Source organism: Typha latifolia, chromosome 9 (assembly GCF_019914945.1).
Source record: "Typha latifolia isolate L0001 chromosome 9, TyphaL0001v2, whole genome shotgun sequence".
NCBI classification, from domain to species: domain Eukaryota; kingdom Viridiplantae; phylum Streptophyta; class Magnoliopsida; order Poales; family Typhaceae; genus Typha; species Typha latifolia.
Genome location: NC_133094.1, coordinates 11,062,562 through 11,074,989, shown reverse-complemented (window position 1 = coordinate 11,074,989; position 12,428 = coordinate 11,062,562). Strand labels below are relative to the sequence as shown.

At 40.5% G+C, this 12,428-nt stretch overlaps 2 protein-coding genes across 4 annotated transcripts; both read left to right on the top strand.

Moving 5' to 3' along the window:
- The first annotated feature begins 2,630 nt into the window (after nucleotides 1-2,630).
- On the top strand, nucleotides 2,631-4,221 carry LOC140795464 (uncharacterized). Its single transcript, XM_073148021.1, has one exon. The coding sequence runs from the start codon at nucleotides 2,716-2,718 to the stop codon at nucleotides 4,009-4,011; it is 1,296 nt and encodes a 431-aa protein (XP_073004122.1). The 5' UTR covers nucleotides 2,631-2,715; the 3' UTR covers nucleotides 4,012-4,221.
- A 2,952-nt stretch (nucleotides 4,222-7,173) lies between these two features.
- Nucleotides 7,174-12,364, top strand: LOC140795260 (uncharacterized protein At4g26450). 3 transcript variants are annotated; one of them, XM_073147735.1, is made up of 5 exons: nucleotides 7,174-7,462; nucleotides 7,677-9,490; nucleotides 9,660-9,840; nucleotides 10,023-10,068; nucleotides 12,021-12,364. In XM_073147735.1, exons 2-5 carry the CDS (start codon nucleotides 7,722-7,724, stop codon nucleotides 12,071-12,073), a joined length of 2,049 nt encoding a protein of 682 aa, XP_073003836.1. In that variant the 5' UTR covers nucleotides 7,174-7,462; nucleotides 7,677-7,721; the 3' UTR covers nucleotides 12,074-12,364. The 3 variants fall into 3 exon arrangements, with proteins under 3 accessions (XP_073003836.1, XP_073003837.1, XP_073003838.1); XM_073147737.1 differs by lacking the exon at nucleotides 7,174-7,462 and having other exon boundaries at nucleotides 7,683-7,842; nucleotides 7,932-9,490; XM_073147736.1 differs by lacking the exon at nucleotides 7,174-7,462 and having other exon boundaries at nucleotides 7,576-9,490.
- Nucleotides 12,365-12,428: the final 64 nt, after the last annotated feature.

The window sequence follows — 12,428 nt, the reverse complement described above, 5'->3', positions numbered from 1 at the left end:
CTGCTAACCCGTTTAACCCATTTAATATATATCTAAACTAAAACCCTAGATCTAATTACATCTACCCTAACACCACCTCTTCACTCTTTACTCCTCTCAAGTCGCCTCAACGAAAAGTGGGAAAAAAATTCGCTCGCCTCCACCTTAGCCTCCGTTTGCCACCTCCGCATTAGCCCTCGTCTCTGCCGTCTCCACCTTCGCCCCTGTCTCTGCTACCTCCGCCTCCCCTCTCGTCTCTGCCGCCTTCGCCCATGTCTCTGCCGCCTCCGCTTTTGCCCCCATCTCCGCCGCCTTCGCCTTCGCCTCCGTCTGCTGCCTTCATCTTCGTCTCTGTCTGCCACCTTCGCCTCCATTTACTGCCTCGGCCTTAGCCTCCATTTGTCGCCTCCATCTGGGTTGTGTTCGGGTTTATACTACTGATCCGTTTAAGCATACAGGTCGGATCAGATCAAGTCGGGTCAACCCGCTAACCCGTTTAACCCATTTAATATATATATAAACTAAAACCCTAGATCTAATTACATCTACCCTAACACCACCTCTTCACTCTTCACTCCTCTCTAGTCGCCTCAACAAAAAGGGGGGAAAATTCGCTCGCCTCCGCCTCCGCCCCCATCTCTGCCGCCTCCATCTGCTGCCTCCGCCTTCGTCTCCATCTGCCGCCTTCGCCTCTGTCTACCGCCTCAGCCTTAGCCTCCGTCTGCCGCCTTCGCCTTCGCCCCCCATCTCTGCCGCCTCCGTCTGTTGCCTCCGTCTGCTGCCTCTTCCTTTGCCTCCACCTCCATCTGTTGCCTCTACCTCCGTCTACCGCCTCCGCCTCCATCTACCGCCTCCGTTTGCCACCTCCGCCTTGTTAATCACATATTTGGGAGTTCTGTTCCCTTCTCCCTGTCGACTTCAAATCTAGCAACTCCTCCCGGTGGCTATCGTCGGCGCTCCTCCCGAAGCGGCGGCTGCTCTTCTTTGTGCTCGAGATCTAGCTAAAATTAATAGAACTATAATTTTTATGTTTGAATGAGTTTGATGATGAAAGTAGGTTAATTTGTTTATTAAACGCATTACTTTTATAGAATAAAATTTAAATTTTATATAGGGTAATCGAGTTAGACGGGTTGTGTTATCGTGTCGTGATAACACGATCCGTTTATTAAACGGGTTAGATGGGTTATTTTACCGTGTCGTGTTAACACAACCCGTTTATTAAACGGGTTAAACAGGTCGTGTCGTGTTACCCGTTTAATAATCGGGTCGTGTCCATGTCTAATAAATGCAACCTATTTATTAATCGGGTCGTGTTCGTGTTAGGATAAAGCTGACCCGACCTGAACCCGCTTAACCCAACCCGATTGCCACCCCTAGAGCGGAAGGGTGATGATAGCAAGCTCGCCGCGCCCTTGCATTCGTCACTACCCGGATCCGACTTGGATTCGGGTAGTGACGAATCCGACTGCGGTTCGATTATTGTACTGAATTCGACTCGGATTTGGGTAGTGACGAATCCGAGTCGGGTTCGATTATTGTACCGAATCTGGAGAATGTGCGTTAATTATTATTATTATTATTTCTTACTTTGTTATTTATTATTATTTTTTCTTATTTTGTTTTCTTAGTTATTATTAAGTTATTTATCAGAAAAATATAAAAATACCATTAATTAAGATTACTTTGAAAACCAAAATAAGGATATTTTTATCTTTTTTTATTTAACTTGAATAAATTTTAATGGTAGTTTACTCGATAGATATTCATACATAAAATAAGAATTTAAAATTTTTTACATATTAAAACTATGTGTTTTGAGCAGCATGTAAATAGTAACTTTAGAGAGATATAAAAGCAAATATAGAGATATTTTAAGAGTATATGCATTAAAAAAATTAAATTTAAAACACAAACTTGTTATAAACTAATTATTTTCAAAAATTTAGGACTAAAATGTTATTAAGATACATAATAAAATAATTAAATATTAAGAATAATTAGGTGACTTTGCAAAAATAAAATGAAGTTACGTGAATCACTACTTATAGGGTCTGATAATAAAATTAAACCGATTCAATGGCTGGTTTATAGGATCAAACATTATGGAAGGTAATTCAACATATTGTGTTATCGCAAATAAGGCATGACTCCAAGAACAACCAGCATAGTATGGAGTTGTTCAAAATTGATCTCTTGTGACACCAATAATTTTATAGAGTTAGGGTTTCGGGTTAACAATGAAGGTTAAACATTCCCCCTATTTTGTAGTATTTGACTCAAATTTCAATAAGGCTTTTTGTAACCGTGACGGTCGGTTAACTAAATAAAATCTTTTATTTTTTCTAAAAAAGTGAAGTAATTTAATGCTTCTAATTGACTGCATCTTTGCATGAATAACTTTGTATGGATTGTGGAAAACTGAACTCTTCTAATTTATCTTTAGATAGTAACTAAAATTTGATAACCACTCACTAGTGTGTGTGTGCAGAGTTCATGCTTAATTTTTGAATCATAATTGCTATTCAAACAATAGTACTCAAATCTGGACCCGACCCGCTTTCTTATCGGATCAAATCCAGTCGAAGTCAGCTCTATTTACGGGGTCAACCTATTACTGGTAAGAGACGTATATAGAGATCTCCACGGTCACATTTCCTTACTAAAAAGCAAAGGACTAAAAAAGAAAAAGATCCAAAAACTCACCGGCGGTGGCCAGATCCCTGCTCCACCGCGATGCCGTCCACCGCCGGTTCCCCATCCCCCTCCTCCACTTCCTCCGCCACCACCGCCACGGAACCTAACCTCCCTAACCCGAACCCTAACCCTAGCGGGATGCAATCGTGGTGGGAATCCGTGTCCAAGGCTCGATCCCGCATCCTCTCCCTCTCCTCCCTCCTTTCCTCGCCGGAGCTCGCCTCGCTCGCCGACTCCGACCGCCCCGCCCGCTCCCTCCTCTCCTCCTCTGCTGCCTACTCCGCAGTTTCCGCCGCCCTCTCTTCCTCCTCTTCTGGCTCCGGCGACGATCCCCTCTGTCACTGGCTGTACGATACCTTCCTCCTCTCATCCGACCCCGACCTCCGCCTCGTCGTCGTATCCTTTCTACCCCTCCTCTCCTCCCTCTACCTCTCCCGCCTCCCTTCCTCCCCTTCCCTCGCCGGATTCGAGGCCGTCCTCCTCGCCGTCTACTCCTCCGAGGTCAAATCCCGGGCCGGGAAACCCCTCCTCGTCTCCGTCCCTGACCTCTCCCTCCCTTCCCTCTACCATTCCCCCCGCCCCGTCCCCCGATCCCCCCGATCCCCTCCCCTGCCCCAACCGCAACCTTCCGTCTCCATCCTCTCCCCGCCGCTGGAGCCGCAGGTCGCCGTCAAATCCACGAAGCGCGCGTGCATCATCGCTGTCTCTCTCGATTGCTACTACCGGAGCATCGCCCTCATGCCCGCGTGCTCAAAATTGGATCTTTGCGAGGCGGTCGCCGCGTGGGCCGGGCAGTACTGCCCCTGCCGCTTCGAGCTCGACGATGACGTTGAGTTGGAGCGCAATTTGTCATCCTTCTCGTCGCTGTCGCCTTCTTCGTCGTCGTCGTCGATCGAAGTCAAGAACTTTGGGGCGGAGGAGGAAGAAAACGGCAAGGTTGGAAGCGTTACAAATGAGATGGCAAGGTTGGAAATTGGAGATGGGGGCAATGCGAATCATTGTAATGGAGGAGAGGAGAGGAGGGGAGCAAGGGTTGCGCTCCCTTGGGAGCTTCTCCAGCCGGTGCTTAGGATCTTAGGGCATTGCCTTCTTGCTCCTCTGAACTCGAAGGAGGTAAGGGATGCCGCTTCTGTGGCAGTTCGCTGCGTTTATGCACGGGCTTCTCATGAGTTGATGCCGCAAGCGATATTGGCTGCTCGTAGCTTGATTCAACTAGATAAGGGTGCGCGAAAAGCTGCAAAAGAGTCTGGCACTGCAATGGTGCCAAGCACAGGGTCGAATCCCAATACGCCGAGCAAACCGAAGAAGCCAGAGATTCTTTTGGTCTCGAAATGAGCCTCCAGTCTGTAGATGGTTTACATGAAGAGATGAAGAGATGAGTTTTATGTTGTTCTTCTGTTTGGAATTCCTTCACCTTCTCCTATGTTTCCTCTGTGGCCTTTTGGAAGATTGTTATCAGTGGCAATGCAGCGAATCTTAACATTTAAATGGTGTGTACTTCTTCTTATTAACTAATCAATGTATCTTGTGCTTTCTTTTCTAGTATGTATGTGGCAATCTCATTCACATTTTATGTTATTTGGTTGACATTTCTGGTGAACTTATTATAGATAGCCTGTAGTGTAATATTTACTACAGTTTACCTGCTTCTTAGAGTTATCTGTTCTTTGGCTAGTTTGTGCTGTTAGGTTCTATGTGCTGTATGTTCTGATTGATCTCATGATGCTTTAGATTGTCAACTTTTGAAGTATGTCCGAAATACTATTTTTATGTCAGGTTGAACCCAAAAATTGATGATATTGCACTGATTATGTCTTCTAAGAAGCCAATGGCATGTTAATAATAAAGCATTCAGAGAGGGCTTCTTGCATATGTTTGTAGGTTAGAGGAAATGAAGATGATTGTCAACTTGGAACAACCAAAACTGCCGAACCTACTGAAAGTGAAATTCTATGGGCCTGGCTACTAGAAAAGAACTCAGATACTTTGGTAGATAAATCTTCCTCCTTCTATCCTTGCTTACTTTATTGTGATCTTTGTGAGTATATTGCTGTCTCTTAGTAAATAGACCATTTTAGGTAGTACTTGGAAAATGGTAAGAGTATGTAATAAATTAAAGAGCTAGTAAGAGAAATATGAAGTAATAGCCTAATAGGAAAATAGAAACTTATTTTCCAAAACATTTAAAAGAGCCTGAACATCCTAAGGTTAAGTTACTCCACTATAGTCAGATAAGAAATTTAGAGTAACAAAGTACTTGTTCACAAGTTTCCAAAAAGAGAGGAGATTTTGGATGCTTTTTTTTTTTAAGTAAATTCCAAAGTTGAATTCCATATGCTATTCAGGATGGTAATCCAGTTATTTGGAGGAGCGTCAATATCTGTCATATCTGAGTCTCCATGCTTTAATCATCGTGAGCTACCACATGCTCTGGCTTATGGATACATGATACATCTATGTTGTTGGAATGGTATATGCAAAGTCAAAACCTAGTTGGCATGTTTAGACAGTTTTCTGGCTTTTCTGTTTTTTCTGGCATGTAATGTTGTCAGGAAGACAGGAAACTAGGTTTTGTTCTTTTTATCAGATTTTAACTTATTCTTTCATGCAAATATCAATTTATTTTCCTCTTGCCTTGTAGTGAATTGTACCGTTTGACTTTGATGTTTTCTTATACTATACTAGAAAAACATGCAAATCTTAGTTTAATGTAAATATGGTTTATAAGTACAGTGCTGTAAATTCCAGTCCTATATATGTGTTGAGCGCAAATATTTACCTACTTTGGTTTTCATAGACCCAAAGATAAAAAAACCAGCGACGCGTGCACTCAGATCTGTTTAAAGACTATGATTTTTGTTAAAACCATTGAATTTTTTCCCTGTTTGCTAAAGCATCTTTTACCTCTTTCATTTCAGATATAACAGATATCCATTTCTCATGTATCCTCTGGATCCTTTTTGCAGTATTGCAGATGTAATCTATGTTTGTCTGCTCTATACTATATTACTATCTGATTTATTCTGCTATATTACCTTCCAAGCAGCTAAGATTATTGGTACATATTTCTCCTTAACATCGAAAGAAGCTAGTTCTTTTCTCATAATTATTATTTGGATAAATCAATGGCATGTTGTATCAGCCAGAAAAACAATCTTTTGTGCAATATGAATACCAATCTGTGGATTTTTCTGTAGTAATTCATGCTACCAGTTCTTCCATTAGCTATGCAATGAATTTAGTTGCTCCTGCAACACAGATGCTTACAAGCACTAAGCAGTATTGTTACAGTGCACGACTTTGGAATTGTTTAAACTCTTTTCTGATTCATTTGCCTACCGTTTTCGTGTTCATAGAAGTGAATCTTAGACCGATATTTTCATGTGGACATGGTTGGATTGGTCAAGTATTAAAGGATGAATGAAGCCTTTGCGCAGGGGTGGAATTTAAATCCTGCTTCCACAATTATGAAATCATGTGCTTATTCCATTTTTCAGTGCGAGTGTGTTTCTGACCACAAAAATTTTGATTGTTGAACTTATAATCTGCTATATGATTCTCTTGACTCAAAGAAGGATACCATATAATATCTCATCATTAAAATGTGAAGAAATTTTGCCATCACTGAAGCTTTCTCATTTGCAACAACACCTCCAGACTGGCTAGTTCTTTTGTTAGCTCTGATAATACTACTAAGACATGGTCACAAGTAGGATTTTTCTCTGTATTTGCTGTTCTTTTCCTCAGATTCTCTCAGCTTGATGTGGAGCTGCTACTCTCTATCTATTATGTTCCAGATTAGATACAGTTGTAAACCTATATATTGCTAGATATGAAGATTGCAACTCCTCCAAAGCAACAGTGAGAAAGATCAAGTCACAGATGCGAATGCCATCATATACATCCTTCAGACCAAAATTAAGAAATAGATTTTTTCAACATGAATATTATTTTGCCAAGTGTTCTTTTGTTTTGGCTTTTTGCATGTATACCCCTCCAAAGTTCTTTAATTGCTATCTACCTTTTAAAATATCATATTTATATGTTTACTCTTTAAAACCCATACCTTCTGTGTGTAAATATATGCAATTAAAAATAAGGGTATAAAGGGGGCATTAAACAAAGAGGAGCTTCAGTTTTTAAAATAATAAATATAATCTCTTGTGTACATTTCTTTTACAATTATATGCATTTTATTATAACAAACTATGCCTAATTTTATTGTTATTAAAATTTAAGAAATTCTTTAAGCAAATAGCCGGTATAATTACTTGCACTTCCACTTGTTGGGCCCACGAGGCCCAAATACTGCTATCGAATATCCGCAGTCACAACTTACCGTCCAAGGAACCGCATAGGCATAGTTCTCGTGTTGTTACATCGCTCTCCAATGACAAACTCCCACGTGTCCAATCTTTTATTTTATTTTATTTTTTTCCCTCCCCACGAGTACTGCGTTTATTCCATTTCCATTATACCAAACTAGAGAAAGGATTTAGAAAGTATTGCGTCGAAAATAAAAAAAGAAAAGAAAAAAGAAAACGAAGAAAAAAATAGCAGAGACTCAACCCAAGGATTTGCCCTTGGATGGAGGTTTTCGTACCCAAGTTGAAGAAATCGACCAGACTACAAGGCGATCGGCGGGCCAATCCTGGCCGAAACCCCTCGAATTAGCCGAATTTCCTGTGCTTCGGCGCGAGTATTGATTCGATTTTGGCGCGTTTTAGTATGGAAAATTTGCTTAGGTCTTGGTTGGATTCCGATTCGAAGTAGATGGTACTTCAAGGTATATGTTTTCGATTTCAGATGCAAAAGTTCGATGGTCCTACCATTCTTGAGCTTTTCTTTGTGCAAGTTAGGGTTTTCGGGAGAAATCTAGGGTTTTGATTACCTGATCTTTGTTTGAGTTGAAAGAAGTAAGCCTTTTGGTTTTCTAGCTCAAAAGATTGAATCTTTGATCCAATTCTTGGGGTCTTTTTTTTTGGTAATCTATGAACCAGTGAGCTTGAAGGAAGTGGAGGAAACGAGGTAGAATTGAAGCAAGGATGCAGTCGAGGAATCGAGTCACGGGAGATGGAGTGAGGTCAGGATCGCTAGGGCTTGGTGTCGCAGCTGGACGGATCTCGCCCTTTGGTCGGGGCCACGGTCATGGCGGCTTCAGCCGTGGTAATTCTAAGCCCTTCTACCCTCCTCCTCGCAAATTTGATATTCTTATGGAAGCTGGCCGGCTTGCCACTGAATACTTGGTTGCGAAGGGCGTGCTCCCTCCGAGCTCGCTCCAGGGGAGCTGGCCCAATGGTGCCACCCAGGACTTCAAGGTGCAAGTGAGGGAAAAGCATACCTTCATTGAGGGCAGGACTTCGGCCCTTGCCCGGCTCGGGAATCCACCAGGTCCTGATGTCAATCAGCAGCGGAGAAGGTTCAATGATGAGTATGATCATATGGGGTCGCGAAAAAATGGCAGAGGAAGACGAAAGATGGGGTTCTACAGTAGAGGTTATTCAGACTGGGGAAGGGAGAGGGGAAGGAATAGGCCATGGATGGAGAGAAACCGCGGTTATTCTGATAGTATGGATGATGAAGAAGATATTGCTCCCGGGTATGGCATAAATCGACGAGGTGGGTATGATGAAGCTGGCAGTAGTGTCTCGGGAGTCGCCGGAGATGGACCACCATCAAAGGGCGAGGGTATGGGAGAGTCTGGTTCCGAGCTAGATGATGCTGGATCAAAGGCGAGTTCATGTAGCACTAGGAAAGACCCTCAGCCTGACAGGGAGAGTGACATCAATATGAACAAAGGGATGGATGACAATAAGGTCTCGAACTCTGATGCTGGGGAAGTCAAGAGTGCTGAGAGAGCTGAATTGGAGAAGAAAAATTCACCAGAGGATGCCTTGGACGATAAGGCTGATACTCCTCTTGATGATGATTCACTTAGCACAGATAGGAATAATCTGTTGAAACTTTGGGGCTTTGCAAAAGTCCCAACCAAGCCACGGTCATCATTGATGCATAGAAGTCCAGCAACCACTCAAGATTGCACTGCTGTAGCAAACAATACTGGTGGGGTGACTGAAATGCTAGTGGATGATGTTCCAAGTGCTAGCCACCTAGAGGATAAGAGTACAAACCAGAGAGATAGTCTGGATTGTCCAACAACTATCATCTCTAGTGCTCTTGTTAACCAGACAGTAGAATCAGTAGAGGCACAAAGGGGATCATACAAGAGGATGCAAGATATGGAAGCATCCACAGCAGCAGTCCATGCGACTGAGGAAGAAAGCTTTGCACAACATGGTGCTGTAGAAGAAGCTCAGGGACAGAGTAACTTGTCTCCATCAAAGGCATCTGAGGAGAGTAGTATTTCTAAGATCCATGACAACATAGAAACACAAGCTACCTTAGTTGAGAGACCATCACAAGATGAAGAAATGGTTGATTCAGTTGATGAAGAGAAAGAAGTTAGAACAACCTTATTTCCTAACATGGGAGTGGACTCTGTAGTTAAGATTGAAGAAGAAAAACAAAATCAGTCTACCTCATTTAAAATTTGTGATCTTAACCTTATGGAAGGTCCAGAGATTACTGAGATACCTGATGATCCTGATTTGGATCATCCTGCTACTTATGGCCCATCTCTGGAATCTCAGAAGCAACTACCAGCTGAGTTTGGTCTGTCTATTGGTAAAAATACCAGTAGCACTTATGACTACAATGGAGTTCCAGACAATGATAAAGTGGTACCAGTGACAGTGATTGATCTCGAAGATGATTCCCCAGTTGAAGACAGTAGTTGTGATCCTTCAAAGCAAAAGTATGTTTCTTTTCCTCCAAAATATTTGTCTTTTCACTACATATTTACATAACTACTCCATACTGGAGGACCTTTTTGATTTTTGGTTGTCATGTTCTGTAATGTTCCTTAGACAGCTATGTTGTTGAAGCTTTTTTTTTTTCTGATATATGACATATTTGACAAGCAGGAATAACATAATTTATCCTAGCCTGGAGAATATGCTGAATAATGGAGTGGATACAGATGTGCTACCCGGTATGCAAGATGGTTATACTCTCGCTATCTCTGATTACCTTGGAGCTGATATATCATGTTGCCCATCAATGCAAGAAGACCTTCAGGCTGGAATAGGCCTACATGGTGCAGAGGTAAGCACAGTCACTTGTTCCTGATATTGAGTGATCTAGTGGTTTTATTGTTCTCGAGTATAACCTACTGGAGATAGTTTTACTTTTACACGCTAGTAGGATTGTTGTGCTTGTAGATTCTTTTTGTCTCTTATGGTTTAATGTATGAATAATTGAATATTGATCATCTCCTCTTCTTTTAGGGGTTTCCTGGTGAAGATTCCATATATGGATCTCTTGGAGATATAGGTAAGACGAATATTTATATTTTCTATATTATGGTATCATCTTTTACTCTAAAAGCTTAAGCTGTTAGAAAACAGTGATTTTTATATTTCATATTTTAACAGTCCTCACACTTATGGGTGAAGACATTTTGATGGGCCAAAAAAGTAAATTTAATTTAAATGGGTAGAGATTTTATATTTTAAATAATAGATGGGTATGGTAGTAGTCAAACTCAGAACCTCTACTCTGATACCATGTTAACTCACTAATTACTCTAATAACTTAAGCCGTTAGACTACATCAGTATTTATATTTCATATTCTAATATTATCATCTCACTAGTATTATGCCACATAAATATGATTGAAACTTATTAGAATTTGTGTTTGTTTCATAATATTAACGTTACAATATTGCTTCCTATTTACTCAATAGTAAATTTCTCTTTAAAATTAAAGAAGTGCATGATGGGAAATTGGGTTCACTACCAATTATACTAGAAAGTACTTGCAATAGTGGAATCGAGCCAACAATCTGGCACTCCTTTCCTTCCGATAAGCCAGTGCACTTCATTGAATATGTCCAGAGCTAGTCTGGTGCATACAAAATCCTTCAATCAGGTAAAGACTAATCCTTCAATCAGGTATGACTGATATAACAGTGGACTTCTCATAACCAGCAATTTGAGAAACATCTTCTAGGGTTTCATTTGAACGTTGAAGAGAAATAAAGAACATTGTTGATGTAATTATTTTCTGCAACAGTTTTAGGTGAAAATATGATGCATAGATCATCAGGTTGAAGTTTTGAAATGATACGTCTTTTCTAATTGAACTGTGTCTAAGAACCAAATCTTAAACTCCCACAAAAGGAACTAATCTAGCATTTGACAGCAAACAAGGAACAATTATCCGGAGTTCTGGGGGTAACAGAGAATATCATATGGACCAACAAATTATGGAGAAAAGAGAGAGAGACATAGGTAGAAGAGAAAGATACAAAGTGATAGTGGGAAGTTGGAGAAGGAACCTGCAAGTCTTAAGTTTCTTCATGATGAGAAAAGAGGCAATACTTTGATCTAAAATTAAACTAACATGTGGCTTGCATCACATTTGCTAATTACTCAAGAATCTCCTTTTGGCTGGATTTTGATTAAATCGCAACTATACATCAATCAAAACTTATTCTATACCTAATTTAGAAAAGAGCATGTTTCTAGTTGATTATCTTATGCTGTTCATACTTAAATCTTTGGCTGCGAAAGTAAAATTTATCCTACACATTGAGGAACCAATCTATGCCAAATATCTTTAACAAAGAGCTGTTCCATTATGAACTATACATGACATTGATGCTACATTTACCCATGGTTCATGATGATTCACAGGCTAACTGATATGTATCCTCTTTCTTTATGTCTGAGTTCAAATTATCCACCCAGTTTTGCAGTCTTTACAGCTCAAATGTTTCTTCAATTGATGATCAATGTATACTATTCTCCTTACCAACTACACTTGTCCTGGTAATGTTTTATGATTTTATCCCTGTCCAATCTGGATATACTTCATCTTCTCCGATCCTTGATTTGGTGGATGTAAAATGACTCTTTCATCTATAAGCTTCTAAGTTCACCTGCTCTACACATCATTAGTTGAGTCATTGCAATCTCTATGAGTGGCATGTCATGTTTGAATTGTTAAACTAAGCTAGCTAAATAGTGGGCAATCTGTTATACATGCATTTGCATTCTTATTTAGCTTTTATCACTTTGATTCTTGTGACAAGCTTTATCCAGTCACTTCTGTAGCCTTATCCAACTTGGATGTTTAACTTCACCTTGTTTTCAGCTAAATGTAGATGCAGAAGGATAGATGACTTCCTGATTTCTTTACATTCCAATATGAATATAGTTATCTAGTCTGTGCTTCCTTGCATTTCTTTCTGAAATCTTACGTGACATTTTATATTCGCAGGTTTTATGGGCGTCTGGGACCAGCAGCCTCCGGATTATGAGAAATTCTTCTGATCCATATTTGTGAATCAAAGTTAAGGAGCATATCAAATATAGTAGAATAAATAGATTCTTCCTGCTGATGGCAGCGTTCTAATTGTCTGTGTTCATTGTAACATCATTTGGTCATGAACTGAGGACCCTGAAGTGCTTTATTTTCCGGAGGTGAAGTCTCTTGCCATTCATAATATACTTACTAACGAGATTCAGTATCTATGTATTTCTGAATATTCCAAATCACTTTCCTCTGTTGACATAAAAGAGTTGTTTACCAAGACATAAATTGATCAGGTAAAGATTTTCGTATGATTTTTTTTTTCCTGCTCATCAGCTGAAGTTCTTTCTAGGTCTTGTTCGCTTCGAATACCAG